This window comes from Salmo salar, chromosome 09 (genome assembly GCF_965601325.2).
Source record: "Salmo salar chromosome 09, fSalSal1, whole genome shotgun sequence".
NCBI lineage: Eukaryota > Metazoa > Chordata > Actinopteri > Salmoniformes > Salmonidae > Salmo > Salmo salar.
In genome coordinates, this window is record NC_138299.1 from 84,225,964 (window position 1) to 84,245,171 (window position 19,208).

At 41.1% G+C, this 19,208-nt stretch overlaps 1 protein-coding gene across 1 annotated transcript; it reads left to right on the plus strand.

Annotated features, from left to right (window-relative positions):
* Window positions 1–2,589: 2,589 nt before the first annotated feature.
* Window positions 2,590–7,888, plus strand: ids (iduronate 2-sulfatase). Its single transcript, XM_014212741.3, has 9 exons — window positions 2,590–2,832; window positions 3,163–3,299; window positions 3,431–3,608; window positions 4,119–4,207; window positions 4,504–4,704; window positions 5,057–5,227; window positions 5,480–5,606; window positions 5,939–6,112; window positions 6,854–7,888. Exons 1-9 carry the CDS (start codon window positions 2,757–2,759, stop codon window positions 7,372–7,374), a joined length of 1,674 nt encoding a protein of 557 aa, XP_014068216.1. The 5' UTR covers window positions 2,590–2,756; the 3' UTR covers window positions 7,375–7,888.
* Window positions 7,889–19,208: the final 11,320 nt, after the last annotated feature.

Genomic DNA, 19,208 nt, shown 5'->3' on the forward strand with positions numbered 1-19,208 from the left:
CCCCAAACAATAATTTAACAATTTAGGCCTACAGTATGAGTCAAAGATGCAACATTTAAGTGTACGGTCCCCTAGCGTTCCTAGCTATTGCTTTTTGTATGACATGTCTCAATTCCATCTGTATAAAAATATATATATATTTACGGATTTTCTGGTCAAATAATTTTATGTCCATAGATAATCATTACTTTTGAGCTAATATTCTATAAATGGTACAGGTAGTGAGCTCCTGCCCAAATCAAACACTGTATAATCTGTGCTGGGGAACTAGGAGAATTGATGGGTTAAATATATGGCCAGCAATGCCCTCTAGTGGTAGTTTTTTGTATGGCTCTTAAAGGATTCTGGCAGAAATTTGACAAATCTATGCATTATACAAGTTGACCACACCATTTCCATTATGATTTTATTCGTAAAATGGATAGAATACATGTATTCTACATTTAGATGTTAGCAATTTGACATAGTATTTTATCCAAAGAGACTAACAGGCAGGTAAACTAAGTCCAACTAAACAACCACACATCAGTCATTGCAATTAGCTAAAAACTCAGCAGTGCTAGAAAGAGATGGAGATTTTTCACCATAGGCAGACTCAAGGACAGGTGGTAAAGGCCTACAGTAGGAAGACAAGTACTAGGAAGTGGTAGGGAGTAGGATCTGGCAACAACGTCATTGGAATAGTAACCCCCAGACTCTTCAATAACCCTGGCTTTTGAACCATTGAGATCTGGCAACGACTCATTGGAATAGTCACCCCGAGTGGTGCCCATGTCCATCATCTCATAGGTGCAAACATTTTTGTCCCTGGCATTGTAGGCCGAAATCCCACATGAAAAGACACAGACAATAGATTTTTGCCAGGTCTCCATGCATTTGCACACACAACAAACATGTAACTCGTCACTTCTATCCAGTGGTGTAAAGTCGTTTTTTGGGGGTATCTGTACTTTATTATTTATATTTTTCCTACTTTTACTTCACTACCTTCCCAAAGAAAATAAAATTTTCCCTGATACCCAAAAGTACCCTTTTACATTTTGACAGGAAAATTGTCCAAATTCACACACTTATCAAGATAACATCCCTGGGATCCCTACTGCCTCTGATCTGGCGGACTCACTAAACACAAATGCTTCGTTTGTAAATTATGCCTGAGTGATGGAGTATGCCCCTGGCTATCCGTCAATAAAAATAAAATTGTGCCGTCTGGCTTGCTAAATATAAGGATTTTGAAATGGGTTATACTTTTACTTTTGATACTTAAGTACATTTTAGCAATTCCATTTACTTTTTATAATTAAGTAGGCCTATATTTAAAACCAAATACTTTTAGACCTTTACTTGAGTCATTTTCTATTAAGGTATCTTTACTTTTACTCAAGTATGACAATTGAGTACTTTTTCCAGCACTGCTTCTATCAAACTACAGAGTAGAGTGGTGGGTGAGACAATGAGTACCTTTCAGCTGGTGCTCCTTGGGCCATGCTGGGAATTTCGCCTGGATCCTTGGGAAAGAAAATATTTATAAATCAATCACATCACTTTTTAATGCTTTCCTAAAATACAATTCAAGCCACTGATTGTAGCATCACTGCTATTCAAAATCATGAAATGTTATTTTTCTAGCTCCATGGAGCAATTATCAAATGCAATGTAATATGAATGAATAGCCTATACTACGATCGAAAAGAAGAATAGGAAGACGCTATTAAAACCTGCCAGATTTCAACAGAAATCCCCTTGGTAAAGTTTGCTTCCTCATTCTCACACAATCAACAACATATGCACACAAATCAACCTGCATCAGCCCAAAGCCGTTCCCATTGTCTTCCCAGCCATGGTCCAAATTAATTATGTGGGAAATGGAGGTGAAAACGCCTTTAGCGCAAAAACTGACACAATAACCATCATATCGACGTTAAATTTCGTGAGTCTCGAGATGATATGGTGTGTGGTCCTCCCACTACGACCCGGGAAACCATGCAGTTTATTAGACTACAGATAAAATCAATTATGATGAACTTCATAGGGTGGTGAAAGTGCACGATGATGCGCTTGATGCTACTTTCCAATAAGGGTCTTATTCTGGTGACATGATGATCGATGCTTGACTGCCGTTTGACAAATACAAATATTATCCGCCTTACCCATAATAATCTCTTAATGTAGACAGCCTACCCGCACTGCATCTGTATGTGTTTTTGTGACAAAACTATCGGTAGAGTTTGAAAATGCGATGGACACACATTGATTTTTATTCGGTACATGAAAATTTAAGCGAAAAAGTACATTGCGTGCATTACGTCATCATTCACTGATTTGTATCTGCAACAAGTCCATTTTGTGGAAACACACCACTGGTGGAAAAATGCCGAATTTGTTATGCGGATTCTAGAATATTCGCATGAAAATCAGTCGCCAATTGGATGGAAAGTTAGCTACTCAGTGATTTTATTTGTATTGAATAAGTTTGTGCATATTGAAAATGACAGGATTACCTGTCAACTGCATAAATAAAGGCGGGGCGTCTAGGTTTCAGAGCACGACGTAGACTTTCCAACGACCAATGGAAATAGACAGAGGGGAGGACCTTTCACCAGGAAGGTATTTCAGCAGACACGATGCGATCATTGTTTTGACACAGTGATTAGTTGTCGCGTGTGTGTATATATGTCCATGTAATACCTTTATAGACCACACACGAGCATCATTAGCTTACCATTTTCTTAGCTTGGAGAGGCAGTTGCCTCAAGATGTCTCTGTCTGTCCAGAAATGGTTTGGCGTCCTGATTCTGTGTATATTCTCTCATGACGTTGTTGCAAAAACAGGTAACTCACTTTTCAAAAACCTTTTATAGTAGATCGCTTCTTGTTGAGGTTTGAAAGGCGTCTGTGAGAACGTATTATTGATCAGTAACATTGTTACAACTTTAGTCATGTTGCCCAATGTATGGCTTTTGTTCAAATCTTGCTTCGTTGTAGCTGATTTTTATTTTTTATTTTTTTTAAGGCGGGGCAATTATGGCTGCCAAATTCTGATCTTTTGCGAAATACTTGATCTGATTGGTCAAAATACCAATTTTAGTGGCGCATGAATCAGAATTGGGCTGCCTGTGTGAACGCAGCCATTGTAACCTTGACTAATTTGTTTTTCTTTAGTTAGGCGCAATGTTCTCTTCATCATGGCTGACGATTTGAGACCAACATTAGGATGCTACGGGGATCCTATTGTAAAGTCACCGAACATTGATCAACTTGCCTCTAAAAGTAATGTCTTTCTCAACGCATATGCCCAGGTAGTCCTACAACAAACAAGTGATTTAACGCTGTAGCGCAAGCCTACTTTAGTTGACAATTAATTTTCTACCAGTGACTGTAACTATATAAATTCATGTCCCATTTTGTCCATCTCTCATTCAATTTGTAGCAAGCAGTGTGTGGACCAAGTCGGACCTCCTTACTAACAAGTCGTAGACCTGACACAACCCGGTTATATGACTTTAAGTCCTACTGGAGAGTGCATGCGGGGAACTACACCACTCTCCCTCAGTATTTCAAGTCAAAGGGCTACACCACCATGTCGGTTGGAAAGGTTTTTCACCCAGGTAAAAGGATCCTAGACATTTTTGTCAGCAGGTTGACATTTTATTGGGATGAATCTATTCCTGAAGGTTGAGTGGTTTCTGTTAGATGGGCCAGCCGCAAAGTCAAAATTGGCTATATAGTAAAAAATGCATAAACAAACGTTTGTTTTGGTCCTAATTGAAAGTTAGGTGTAAGGTTAGCAGCGTGTTTAGGTTTCAAATCTGACTTTGTGGCTAGTGACCAACCAGCAGAGCTGCCGCCAGGACAAGATTCATCCCAATAAATGCCAACCTGCCGTTTGTCGTAGACCTACTTAATGTTAGTGGTTGGTGAATTCTTATAAGTCTACATTGAGAAATTTGTAACAATTATCTTGTGTGCTCAGTGTTTAATGTTTTAAAACTCCTTATTGCACAAAATAAGCAGGATCTCTTGTGATGTGAATCTATCAAAGTTTCAAATCATCAAAGAATCTTATCAAAGTTTCCCATGTGGTCTTAATACTAATATCGCTGTGTTTTGTGCTGAAGGCATAGCCTCTAATCACTCGGATGATTACCCGTACAGCTGGTCTGTACCTCCTTATCATCCTCCCTCTTTCAAGTATGAAAATATGAAGGTCAGTGTTTGTCTTGACTGCTGCCATAACTCCCTAGTCTACAGATGCTTTAGCCATATATGGCTTAAATGATGTCGATATACTGAATAGTCTATTTACTTTAGTGAATGGATTCCATTCGGTATACAGACACTTTAAGCTAAATGGCTATGGATGCTTATGCATGTTGTCTGATTTGAGCCCTCTGTGTATTATGTCTAGTTTAACTGCCTAATATATGATGTTTCTCATGCATTTTAACAAATTCCCCGAAAGGTTTAATGTTTAGCATGAATGAAATGTACTGCTTTGTTTAGGTTTGCAAGGGCAGTGATGGCAAACTGCATGCCAACTTGCTGTGCTCAGTTAATGTGTCTGAAACCCCTCTTGGGACACTGCCAGACATGGAGAGCACAGAGGAGGCCATCAGGCTGCTCAAGTCCACAAGGGATTCTGGCAAGAATTTCTTTCTGGCTGTTGGATTCCACAAACCTCACATTCCCTTCAGAATCCCACAGGTACTGCAGCTGCCTGGCTGACTTCATCATAACACCAGGAGCGGTTAAACCAGGGTTCCCCGTACTTGGTCCTCAGGTCCCAAGGGGTGCACGTTTTGTTTTTTGCTCTACACCGCTGACTCAAATATCAAGTTTTGATCAGCTGTGTAGTGGTAAGGCAAAAACTAAACGTTCACTCCTTGGAGTCCCGATGACCGAGTTTGGAATACGCTGGGTGAAACCGTGACATAGATGAGCAATAAATACGAATCTCTCAATAAATGTAGATATAATTTGTAACATACTGATGAAACTGCCTTTGCACTCGTAAACTGTAATTTCGTTTTTTAAATTGCCTAACTCTGTGTATTAGGAGTTCTTGACACTCTATCCCCTGGAGAAGATGCGCCTGGCTCCAGACCCTGATGTTCCTAAAGGCCTCCCCAGCGTGGCCTACAATCCCTGGACTGACATCAGGAAACGGGAAGATGTCCAAGCTCTAAACATCAGCTTCCCATATGGGCCAATCCCAAAGGATTTCCAGGTTGGTTAGGTATAGTTTCATGATTTGTAGGAGCAAGGTATCTTTTCTATATGGTTTTTAATGTGGCTATAGATGGTTGAAGCACCACTGGTGGATTTCTTTACTTCCAATCTGTTACATGAGGTGATATGATGCAGATAAATGTTTAACTATTTAAACGTTTTCACAATTTACAGGTAGAAGCAGCATGTTATACTACAGCAGGTTGCATACTGTTATGTATTACTGATGTATCATAACTGTTGGATTCAGCTCCAGATTCAACAGCACTATTATGCGTCTGTGTCGTACATGGACTCCCAAGTGGGTCGGTTGTTGAATACTCTGGATTATCTGGGCCTGGCTGAAGACACTGTTGTGGTCTTTACATCTGACCATGGTAAGTCAACTCTTCCTTCTGTTTCAATACATTATGTACTGTAGAGATGTGAAATCTGCTGCCTACATCAAACTGCTGTCTAGCAGTTAAGTGTGTCAACAGTTAAATTGCTTGTTTAGTTCTTTGTCCACTAGATGGGGCTGTGACAACACAAATTCTGCCTTTACACTCTGAGTTGACAGACTTCACCAGCCTCAAGCTTGGATCCCTTCAAACCTTATGTTGACTATGAACTGTTTATGCATGTTGTATAGCGATAACTAAATGTTAGTCTTGTTTAAATACGTTGGTGTTTAGGTATGTATTTGTAATAGGAGTCATTTCTCTTACAGGCTGGTCACTTGGGGAGCATGGAGAATGGGCCAAATATAGTAACTTTGACGTGGCCACTCGCGTTCCACTAATGTTCTACGTAGCAGGTATGACTGCAGTCCGTCCTTGGCCAGAGGACGAGACCTTCCCCTACATGGATGTGTTTGGCCCAACACCGCATCGCTTCACACAAGGTACACTCCTATAGTCTATACACTCCTCCTATAGTCAATAACTCGTTTTCATTCCTCGTGCACTTTATATCACTGATCTGGCAAGACGTGATGATGACGAAGGCAGTATGGTGGAAACCGATCCAGTTTTTTTTCTTCCCATCAGTGGTAGTGAAGGAGAGGAAGCCATTAGGAAGATTGAATTGCATGCTCCTCGTGTCTTCTCCTAGTCTTCTCAAAACCCATTGGCAGAGGGGAGGGACCTCTGGCTTTCTCATCCAATGGGTTCTGAGGAGTATGCAATTGAGTAAATGGGCTGCATTTAGACAGGTATCTCAATTCTGTAATTTTTTTTCAGGAATTGGTCTTTTGACTTATCAGATCAACTCTGGAAAAAGAGCTGATGTGAAAAGACCTATTAGTGAAAACGATATCAGAATTGGGCTGGTTGTGTAAATGCAACCTTTGAGACACTCTATTCTTCTGTTTCTGCCAGTCATTCTCCCAGGACAGATTATTGCCAGAAGTTTGTGCTCCACTATGGCTGCGTTTACACAATACTGATATTTTTCCCTCTAATTGGGCTTTTGATCAATCACATATCTTTTTCAGAGCTGATCTCATTGGTCAAAATGGCAATTGGTGAAAAATATCAGCCTTAGCCTGCATTTAGACAGGCAGCATATGTTCATTGTTATTCCCCATATAATGTAGTAGACTATCGCTTGTGGGGCTGTGACTCACACTAACTCTTCTCCACAGGAGGAACAGTGAGCAACGTGAACGAGCTGCTAGATATCTTTCCCACTGTGTCTGTCCTGGCTGGGCTGAAGCCCCCACTCCCCTGTCCCGACAACTCCTTCCACGTGGAGCTCTGCACCGAGGGACACGACCTGGCCTACACCTTCAATGACAACAGCAAGAAGTCTGAGGCCATTGCCTTCAGCCAGTACCCCCGGCCCGCCGACACCCCCCAGGAGAACTCAGACCTGCCCGACCTGAAGGACATCCGAATAATGGGTTATTCTCTGCGCTCCTGGGACTATCGCTTCACTGTGTGGGCGGGCTTCGACCCAGCTAGCTTCCAGGTTAACCTGTCAGACGTGCACGGTGGGGAGCTGTACCTCCTGGAGGAAGACCCAGGCCAGGACCACAACCTGTACAACAGCTCTGAGCACAGCCTGCTGCTCTGCAAGCTGGGCCAGCAGCAACCCTGGGCACAGACCCTCAAACAACACCTCCTTTACCTCACTGCAGGGACTAAATCTAAAGGGATGGCATGATGCTTTGTGTAATGAACTATTTAGGAGGGAAGGGCTTCATTTTTGCTGTGTTCATAAGGGATGTTTCCATTTAAATGCCTATAACTAGATTGTTTCAGCTTCTATTGGCACTTTAGGTAGTTAAGTGTTAGCATATGGTTAACCTACAATACAGGGTTTTTAGGTGTAATCATTGTCTTAGCATTTCAGATTTCTGAATGTTGATGGTAAATTTCAATGGCAGGAATTTGACTCCACCTCTAAATCGCACAACTCCATTAGTTCACTGGTTATCAGTAGGCTAGGTTTGAGATCACTAGACTTATTTTTCAAGCATAAGGTCTGATTTCCTAATGTACTGTAACAAACTGTGATGGTGAAATGTTTTTATATAGGGAAAGATCATTAGGGCCAACATGGAGGTCTTGGTGAACATGCTGTACTGTAAGACTATCCATGTTCATATTTTGCACACAGATACTCTTTTGAAATGTTGTACAAGTATGAATTTCTAAAATGTATCCAATCCAAATAAGCATTTCTCTTTTTTGGGGGGATATATTCTCTTCAATGTACAGTAGACGGAAAATACTGGGGTGGATCCTTAGAGCACCAATGTGTTCAGTGCCAGCAGACAGGCTTCATTGCCAGCTGGGCTGGAAAATTCCAGTCTTATTTTTTTGCAGTCTGAAAGTGAGGTCAGGCCAGTTGGAGATGGATCCATGGGCTGATTGAAGCTTATTTTAATTGCTCGCGCCAAAGGGGACTTGCATTTGTGCTCAAACTTTATCTGTGATTTTAATTCTCTTTCAACTCCTGTTTCCAAGTTCTGCAAGAAAATGTTCCACATTTAGGTTTCTTCCCCTGTGAATGAGGCAGTGCCTTTCAGCTCCCAGACAGTGTTATCTGGAGAGGATGTGCAACTCCTCAAACATTGTCCAAAAGTAATTATTCTTACCACTCAACTAGTGCTATTTACAAATGTGTATTCTTCACTACTTATTTCGTAAGCGTTGCTCTACTGAAGGTAAGGTAGCGCATACACTAAAATAGGTTAATTTGACTTTAATCTGTCAGGTACTGACACTCAACCTTGAGTTGCAACACCATCCTGATGTAATAGGACAGGCGAGAGCTTCATTCACTGACACAGGAATGTTATTACCCTAAAGTAGACAAACATTAACAAAGATAATGTGACCTAACGCTGATAGACGATGGGCATTAACCATGCAAACTTGTTAATATGATTAAACAAGGAAGTGATGTGGTAATGGATCACTGCTGAAGATAATTATTGCTTTAATACCACCCTGTGGTGAAGAATATCTGATACATTCAGGGGTGGTTTTGAAAGTCACATGGAGGTTCGTTGTGTTTAGGAATCAAGCCCCATTTGTTGGTATTTAACAAATCCATATCAAATTAGTGTCACTTTGTCTTGTTGATTCAGATGCACCTTATTAGGGTAACAGGTAATGGCAAGTTATTCATGGAAAACATGCTTGATGACGATTAATGAATTTAGAGAATGTTGCTGAAAAACAAGTCTTTGTTTTGGAAATGCAACTCCCAAGTTGCAGCAGCAGGACCCTGCTGGAGAATGGAGAGTGAAGATTTATCAGCCTAATGTCAAACCCATAAAAGCTAGCTGGACTGTTAGGAACTAGTCTGACAACTATCACACTGGCAATCAGAGCAACTTGGAGATCATGAGCAAGCTGTCATAATGACACCGTTTAACTCCAGAGGGTGTTGTACTGTATGATATGGCTGGTAGACCGTGTTTATCTCCAGAGGGTGTTGTACTGTATGATATGGCTGGTAGACAGTTTATCTCCAGAGGGTGTTGTACTGTATGATATGGCTCGGTAGACCGTGTTTATCTCCAGAGGGTGTTGTACTGTATGATATGGCTGGTAGACAGTGTTTAACTCCAGAGGGTGTTGTACTGTATGATATGGCTGGTAGACAGTTTATCTCCAGAGGGTGTTGTACTGTATGATATGGCTGGTAGACAGTGTTTATCTCCAGAGGGTGTTGTACTGTAGGATATGGCTGGTAGACAGCAGTGCTCCAGTGAATGGTGTGGCAGATATTACAGCCCAGGATCTGATGCCCTCCATCTGGCCTAGTGAGGCAGAGTGCCAGCCAGGCCAGCAGAGAGTCTATGCCCCCCTCCTCCCCTATCTCCTGGCACAGTGAAGCTGAGATGTAGCCCACAGCCAGAGCAGAGGACTATCTCAGTAGTGAACATGTTGACAGCTGTGTTAAACAGAGCCGTCTGGGATAGGAGACAAGTGGTCACTACTATGCTCTCAACAAACAGTAGCAGTAAGGGGATATTTCAGTGTTGATAATGGGTGGCTTCCAAAAGCCCTTATACATTTCAAAGAATACAATGCTTTTGTTTGTAAGATTATATATATCCTGAACAAAAATATAAAGGCAACATGCAACAATTTCAAAGGTTTTATGGAGTTATAGTTCATATAAGGAAATCAGTCAATTGAAATAAATTCATTAGGCCCTAATCTATGGATATCACATGGAAGGGCAGGGGTGCAGCCATGGGTGGGGCTGGGAGGGCATAGGGCCTACCCACTTGGGAGCCAGGCCCAGCCAATCAGAATTAGTTTTTCCCTACAAAAGGGCTTTATTACAGACAGAAATACTCCTTAGCACCCCCCCCCCCCCCCCCCCCCCCTCCCAATTCTCTAAAACAATGTTGATGGCTTATGGTACAGAAATCAACATTACATTCTCTGGCAACAGTTCTGGTGGACATTCCTGCAGTCAGCATGCCAATTGCACAGTCCCTCAACTTGAGACATCTGTGGCATTGTGTTGTGTGACAAAAAAACTCCACTTACACTATTGTACTGGTCAGTCCTTTAAATAGACCTAGCGTACTATCTGTGACTCATGTTTACCCGACTGTCTGTGTATTTAATGAGAGTAACTTCAAAGATGCATAATTCATCATTTTTTTACCTCCTTTTCTACTGACAGCTGCCATATGTTTAATTTCAGTCATAATCATTTCCATGGAGATGCATTACGAAGTAAGACAGATCCAGAGTTGACGCTCCATGTGAAAACACTCCATATCAGACAATTACGTGAAGTTACTAATAAAACCCACTAAGATTTTCATACAAACATAATATTGCTGTCTGAAATTGTTATTGAAATGTGTATGCCAATATCAATTAATATGCAAATGTATTTTTTGTAGTGAATTTGCTATAGGTTTTATGAATAAAGATGACCCAATTTCCAAAACCTGTCAAGCTACTTAAATTAATCGATTAATTGTATAGTTTGTACTAGGGTGCTATGTGAAAGCCTCTCACTGGACCTTAGGGACACTGGGAGGAGAGGGACTTGAGGTGTAAGATCATTACCCCAAGGTTCAGTCCCTCCTCTCCTCCCTCTATCCTCAGTATGGTGATGTTGGGGTCTGTGCCCTTCAGACTGCCATCTGCTGTGATGTGCTGTTATCTCCTATGGTACAGGGCCATCTGTTTACGCTTTACCAAGTCAGAGAAGGAGGTGCTGGTGCAGGCAGGGTGCTAAAACAGGAATCATAACGACCTGAGTTAGAATGAGGACACTACTTCTGAAAAAACACTGTGGCTAATCATAATAATACTAATACTATGAGATTGTGGAATTAGAGGGAGATGCATCCCAGGGGCATCGCTAGATTGTTTAAATCACTCCAGGACATTAAGTGTAATGAAATAGTTGTATATCATACTGCTTTAAAGGACAGCTAGTCGCTTCTGTCTTAAACATGCAATTAAAATAGCTTTTGTGGTGGTGGAACTGAAAATTACAGCACAGCATTACAGCACATAGCCATGATGTAATTGGTGGAAATGCATCATTTATCTTTGTAGCAGCAGCTCAAGCACTTATCATCAAGGGAAGACTATCCAATATATTATTGAAAGAATGAAATTATGGCTACAAAATATTATTTATATCATACACAGTTATTGTTCAGGAAAATAACATCCTAATGGGAGTAGAGAAATGTTTATATCAATTTGCAGCTTGTGATAAATGTCATCCCCTAAAGCTAAACTGAGGAGACTGATTTGCTCTTGTTAATTGGCCCAAACTCATTTGCATTATTCAGCTGAACATAAATACGTATTTTCTAATTCAAGAAAGACATGTTTCCATTTCACTGCATGGTTTGGTGTTACTCATCTGTACAGTATATAGTCACAATGTGACAGATAAGAGATGCTTCCTTCTTCTCTGGTAGATGAGATAATACAGACATGAATGATGGGAGATTTCATCTTCAATAAACAGGGATCGAGGGTGAAAGGTTTATTGTGACTCATTAGTGACGGTAAAAGAAGTGTCTATACTGTGATAGGAACATAACTACTATCACTGGGACACCACTCTGAGAAAAACATAGGGGACCTGAAGGGACTGGTTTTCATTATCTGTTCCTCTGAGTGGATGCTGTTTGATCTGGTGGGATCTGGTTATATCTCATATATAATTGCCATTGGTGCAACATGACCTTGTGCTCATCCATTTAGGCCCATTCCCCTTTTAATATTTTAGGAATCCTTTAAAAACGTATATTATCCATGCTGGTGAATACCAGAGTTCATCCTCTGAGCAGGCTTGCCTAGAGGGGACAATTATCAAGCAGACACTTTACATTTTCTCTGCTTCTGTGCTGGAGGTGTCTCCCTTTTGCAACTTAAACCAGATAGATTTTTGATGAACTTTACCTACGACTGCTCTTCTTTTTGTTCAACTGGAAATTCCTATTACACACTTATCCTGCATAGGAGACCTGGAGTCCCTTTATAACATGTTATCCTGCATAAGAGACCTGGAGTCCCTTTATAACATGTTATCCTGTATAGGAGACCTGGAATCGCTTTATAACATGTTATCCTGCATAGGAGACCTGGAGTCCCTTTATAACATGTTATCCTGCATAGGAGACCTGGAGTCCCTTTATAACATATTATCCTGCATAGGAGACCTGGAGTCGCTTTATAACATGTTATCCTGCATAGGAGACCTGGAGTCGCTTTATAACATGTTATCCTGCATAGGAGACCTGGAGTCGCTTTATAACATGTTATCCTGCATAGGAGACCTGGAGTCACTTTATAACATGTTATCCTGCAAGTCTCTAATGCCTTGTTCACATTGCAGGCTTTCATTTTCAAGTCAGTTTTGTTTTTCAAATCCGTTTTGGACCACTGACTGTCCAAACAGCAAGTTACAAGTGACCAAATCGGATTTGTGTGTGTTCAGACAGTAGTCATTTGCTGACAAGGCCATGCTAGTTGTCATAGTAATGACGAGTGTGTGTTCGTTCAGTGGTGTAGGCTGATTGGTGGTGGTGCTCCTGCGTCCTATCACTTAGAAGTTATGTAGCAAGCTAAGGTGATAACAATGCCTGCCATGAACGTTATCCGGTTGCTTTGAATGTTAAGAATCATACTGTAAGAAAACACTTTTAAAGCCTCATAAAATAATCCAACTTTCAAAACAAGTCCTTTTTGACTAGCCACAGCAGTCAACTAGTTATCTAGGTGGCTGTTTAGCTTTCTAGCACATTCACTAATTTCTTTGTAAACAATTAACAAGCTAGTTAGCTACCACATGTTCTTATCAAACTGTCAACAGAGTGAGTAGCTAGCAAGGAACATAATATGCCGAATAACAGTCTAAAAACCACTTGAGGGCAAATAAATCAGATTTGACCGTTCAGACACAAGTCACATGGCCAGAAATCTGTTTTTTATCTGACTTCAAACCACATACGAAGGAGGTTGGAAATGTTGCTTGGAATATCCGATTCCATATTTATTTTATTTATTTATTTTATTTCACCTTTATTTAACCAGGTAGGCAAGTTGAGAACAAGTTCTCATTTACAATTGCGACCTGGCCAAGATAAAGCAAAGCAGTTCGACAACATACAACAACACAGAGTTACACATGGAGTAAAACAAATATACAGTCAATAATACAGTAGAAAAATAAGTCTATGTACAATGTGAGCAAATGAGGTGAGATAAGGGAGGTAAAGGCAAAAAAAAGTCCATGGTGGCAAAGTAAATACAATATAGCAAGTAAAACACTGGAATGGTAGATTTGTAGTAGAAGAAAGTGCAAAGTAGAAAAAGAGTTAATGGGGTGCAAAGGAGCAAAATAAAATAAATACAGTAGGGGAATAGGTAGTTGTTTGGGCTAAATTATAGATGGGCTATGTACAGATGCAGTGATCTGTGAGCTGATCTGACAGCTGGTGCTTAAAGCTAGTGAGGGAGATAAGTGTTTCCAGTTTCAGAGATTTTGTAGTTCATTCCAGTCATTGGCAGCAGAGAACTGGAAAGAGAGACGGCCAAAGGAGGAATTGGCTTTGGGGGTGACCAGAGAGATATACCTGCTGGAGCGCGTGCTACAGGTGGGTGCTGCTATGGTGACCAGTGAGCGGAGATAAGGGGGGACATTACCTAGCAGGGTCTTATAGATGACCTGGAGCCAGTGGGTTTGGCGACGATTATGAAGCGAAGGCCAGCCAACGAGAGCGTACAGGTCGCAGTGGTGGGTAGTATATGGGGCTTTGGTGACAAAACGGATGGCACTGTGATAGACTGCATCCAGTTTGTTGAGTAGGGTATTGGAGGCTATTTTGTAAATGACATCGCCAAAGTCGAGGATCGGTAGGATGGTCAGTTTTACGAGGGTATGTTTGGCAGCATGAGTGAAGGATGCTTTGTTGCGAAATAGGAAGCCATAGGAAGCCATGTTTGTTGGCTGTTCAGACTACAAGAACAAGAACAGATTCGAGACGGATATGCAAAAAAATTGGATTTGAGTCACTTCGAACTGCGAATGTGAACAAGGCTAAAGCTCCTTCCACAACATTTGCCGATTAGCCTTTTCAAAATTCTATAAGCTCTGTCATAATCATTGCTAGACAACCATTTTTAGGTCTTGCCATTCAAGTAGATAAAAGTCAAAACTGTAACTCTTCCACTCAGGAACATTTACTGTCTTCTAGGTAACAACTCCAGTGTAGATTTGGCCTTGTGTTTTAGGTTATTGTCCTGCTGAAAGGTGAATTAATCTCCCAGTGTTTGGTGAAAAGCAAACTGAAGAAGGTTTTCCTCTAGGATTTTGCCTGTGCTTAGCTCCATTCCGTTCTTAACGATTATAAGCATACCCATAACATGATGCAGCCACCACTATGCTTGAAAATATGGAGTGTGATACACATTAATGTGTTGTATTGGATTTGCCCCATACATAACACTTTGTATTCACGACAAAAAGTACTTTTTTGCGGTATTACTTTAGAGCCTTGTTGCAAACAGGATGGATGTTTTGGAATATTTGTTTACTGCACAGGCTTTCTTCTTTTCACTCTGTCAATTAGGTTATTATTGAGGAGTAACTACAATGTTGTTGATCCTATAACAGCCATTTAACTCTGTAACTGTTTTAAAGTCACCTTTGGCCTCATGGTGAAATCTCTGAGCGGTTTCCTTCCTCTCCGGCAACTGAGTTAGGAAGGACACCTGTATCTTTGTGGTGACTGGGTGTATTGATACACATTCCAAAATGTAATTAATAACTTCACCATGCTCAAAGAGATATTCAATGTCTGCTTTAATATATTTTTACTCTTCTACCAATAGGAGCCTTTCTTTGTGAGCTATTTGAAAACCTCCCTGGTATTTGTGGTTGAATCTCTGTTTGAAATTCACTGCTCGACTGAGGGAGCTTACAGATAATTGTGTGTGGGGTACAGAGATGAGGTAGTCATTCAAAAATCAGGTTAAACACTATTATTGCACACAGAGTGAGTCCATGCAACTTATTATGTGACTTGTTCAACACATTTTTACTCCTGAACTTATTTAGGCTTGCTATAACAAAGGGGTTGAATACAGTTGAAGTCAGAATTTTACATACACCTTTGCCAAATACATTTAAACTCAGTTTTTCCCAATTCCTGACACTCATTCCTAGTAAAAATTCCCTGTCTTAGGCCAGTTAGGATCACCACTTTATTTTAAGAATGTGAAATGTCAGAATAATAGTGGAGAGAATGATTTATTTCAGCTTTTATTTATTTCATCACATTCCCAGTGAGTCAGAAGTTTACAAACACTCAATTAGTATTTGGTAGCATTGCCTTTAAATTGTTTAACTTGGGTCAAGCGTTTTGTGTAGCCTTCCACAAGCTTCCCACAATAAATTGGGTGAATTTGGGCCATTCCTCCTGACAGAGCTGGTGTAACTGAGTCAGGTTTGTAGGCCTCCTTGCTCGCACACGCCTTTTCAGTTCTGCCCACAAATTGTCTATAGGATTGAGGTCAGTGCATTGTGATGGGCACTCCAATATCTTTACTTTGTTGTCCTTAAGCTATTTTGCCACAACTTTGGAAGTATGCTTGAGGTCATTGTCCATTTGGAAGACCCATTTGCGACCAAGCTTTAACTTCCTGACTGATGTCTTGAGATGTTGCTTCAATATATCCACGTAATTTTCCTTCTCATGATGCCATCTATTTTGTGAATTGCACCAGTCCCTCCTGCAGCAAATCACCCCCACAACATGATGCTGCCACCCCCGTGCTTCACGGTTGGGATGGTGTTCTTCGGCTTGCAAGCCCCATTTTTCCTCCAAACATAACCATGGTCATTATGGCCAAATTTTTTTATTTTTGTTTCATCAGACCAGAGGACATTTCTTCAGAAAGTACGATCTTTGTCCCCATGTGCAGTTGCAAACCGTAGTCTGGCATTTTTATGGCGGTTTTGGAGCAGTGGCTTCTTCCTTGCTGAGCGGCCTTTCAGGTTATGTCGATATAGGACTCGTTTTACAGTGGATATAGATGCTTTGTACCTGTTTCCTCCAGCATCTTCACAAGGTCCTTTGCTGTTGTTCTGGGATTGATTTGCACTTTTCGTACCAAAGTACGTTCATCTCTAGGAGACAGAACGCGTCTCCTTCCTGAGCGGTATGACGGCTATGTGGTCCCATGGTGTTTATACTTGCGTACTATTGTTTGTACAGATGAACGTGTAACGTTCAGGCGTTTGGAAATTGCTCCCAAAGATGAACCAGACTTGTGGAGGTCTACAATTTTTTTCTGAGGTCTTGGCTGATTTCTTTTGATTTTTACATGATGTCAAGCAAAGAGTCACTGTTTGAAGGTAGGCCTTGAAATACATCCACAGGTACACCTCCAATTGACTCAAATTATGTCAATCAGAAGCTTCTAAAGCCATGACATAATTTTCTGGAATTTTTCAAGCTGTTTAAAGGCACAGTCAACTGGTTGAAAAACAAGTTTTAATGACTCCAACCTAAGTGTATGTAAACTTCCGACTTCAACTGTACTTATTGACTCAAGACATTTCAGCTTTTCAGCATAATTTCATTTTGACACTATGGGGTATTGTGTGTAGACCAGTGACACAAAATCTCAATTTAATCCATTTTAAATGCAGGCTGTAAGCCTGTAACAAAACAAAATGTGGAAAAAGTCAAGGGTTTTGAATTATATATAAAGGTACTTTATGTAACAGTGGCCATGCAATTGACTTTTTGTTTTAAATGATTTGAGGATAATGTAGTTGAGCTACAAACCATCATTCAATTCCTGACACTCTTATGCCTGCCCACATGAATGATGTTCTCTCCTCACGCTAGCACAGCAGGACATGGCTAACATGGCGTCTGTGGAATGATGTTCTGTCCTCACGCTAGCACAGCAGGAGATGGCTAACATGCCGTCTGTGGAAGGATGTTCTGTCCTCACGCTAGCACAGCAGGAGATGGCTAACATGCCGTCTGTGGAAGGATGTTCTGTCCTCACGCTAGCACAGCAGGAGATGGCTAACATGCCGTCTGTGGAAGGATGTTCTGTCCTCACGCTAGCACAGCAGGACATGGCTAACATGCCGTCTGTGGAAGGATGTTCTGTCCTCACGCTAGCACAGCAGGAAGGACATGGCTAACATGCCATCTGTGGAAGGATGTTCTGTCCCCATGCTAGCACAGCAGGACAAGGCTAACATGCCGTCTGTGGTATAAGTGAGCCAGAGCCAAGATTAACATGCTCAAAATGTGATTACGATCACTTTATTGGTCCAACCAAAATGTGACTTCCGCTTTTAACCAAACCCCTACGAAAGACATACAGTATAGATGTTTTGGAGAGGTGCAGTTCACACTGGTCACCCAGGGAGCTGTTGTGAGAGGTTAAGTGCCTTGCTGAAGTGCACAACAGCAGGCAATGGCAACTAGGATTTAATGCCAGCAACCCTCTGGTTGCCAGCTCACTTCCCGTTAGATTTTTCTGATCAGACCAGGGATTTGAACTGGCAACCCTCCGGTTGCTGGCTCTGCTCGCCTCTAAATGCTAGACTACCAGCGTGAGTGTGACTGTGACAGAGGCCACCCTTTTTCTAATGGCACTTTAAACTGTTCCTGAACAGGATCACTCCTCTGGCAGAGCAGAGACAAGACAGTGTGATTAGCAAGTCCCTGAATCTGATTATGTCCTTCGCTCATTATCAACCTCTTTCCCAGCGCCAAGTGTGATCATTACAACTGAAAGCAATAGAAATGCCAGTGAACCAAAAAACAATCACTTCAATGGCATTGGAGTATCTTTGGATATAATGAGACTGGAGGGGTCAGAGCTTTCCCCTTGGGCACGGGCCAGATATCAAAACAATTCAATAGCTATTAGGAGTGTTTTGCAGTCACTCGAGGACTACACATTGCCATGCCTCCCAAGTAGATCGCATACTGCACGCACTACACACCCCAACTCCCTTCTTACCCTTCAAACAAATTGAAATTGAAATCAAATTCAGAATTTATTGAACCTTTATCTCTCAAAGGCGCCTCTTTGACGAGTGATGAAAGAAAACTCTGCTCTTGATAAATATTTAATTCCCACATCAAAGAGGGAAATTACACTATTTACTGTTCTCTTGATTTTGATAATTTGGAATCTTTTAGAACTGTGAGCTAATTTGGTTTTTCATGTTTAACCTTTTATCTGGTTCCATCAGAACCATGTATCTAGAGAGTTGGGCCAATGTGGTTTCTGTATCATGATGCATTTACATGACACTACAACAATCTATGGCAGCCATGTTAGCTCTCCATTAACATTACATGGGGAATATTTAAACAATGCTATGTAACTGAATGTCTAGAATTAGAACAATATTCAAAATGTAAACATTTGGCCAACAATCTAAATACAGTTGAAGTCGGAAGTTTACATATACCTTTATTTCATCACATTCACAGTGGGTCAGAAGTTTACATACACTCAATTAGTATTTGGTAGCATTGCCTTTAAATTGTTTAACTTGGGTCAAATATTTTGGGTAGCCTTCCACAAGCTTCCCACAGTAAGTTCAGTGAATTTTGGCCCATTCCTCCTGACAGAACTGGTGTAACTGAGTCAGGTTTGTAGGCCTCCTTGCACACTTTTTCAGTTCTGCCCACACATTTTCTATGGGATTGAGGTCAGGGCTTTCTGATGGCCACTCCAATACCTTGACTTTGTTGTCCTTAAGCCATTTTGCCACAACTTTGGAAGTATGCTTGGGGTCATTGTCCATTTGGAAGACACATTTGCGACCAAGCTTTAACTTCCTGACTGATGTCTTGAGATGTTGCTTCAATATATCCACATAAATTTCCTTCTCATGATGCCATCTATTTTGTGAAGTGCACCAGTCCCTCCTGCAGCAAAGCACCCCCACAGCATGATGCTGCAACCCCCGTGCTTCACTGTTGGGATGGTGTTCTCCGGCTT

Excerpts from the sequence above, each read along its gene's own strand:
- ids (XM_014212741.3), top strand. The coding sequence starts at position 2,757 with ATGTCTCTGTCTGTCCAGAAATGGTTTGGCGTCCTGATTCTGTGTATA. Across the intron at positions 4,705-5,056 it reads TTCCCTTCAGAATCCCACAG|GAGTTCTTGACACTCTATCC; the intron begins GTACTGCAGCTG and ends TCTGTGTATTAG. Across the intron at positions 5,607-5,938 it reads GGTCTTTACATCTGACCATG|GCTGGTCACTTGGGGAGCAT; the intron begins GTAAGTCAACTC and ends TTTCTCTTACAG.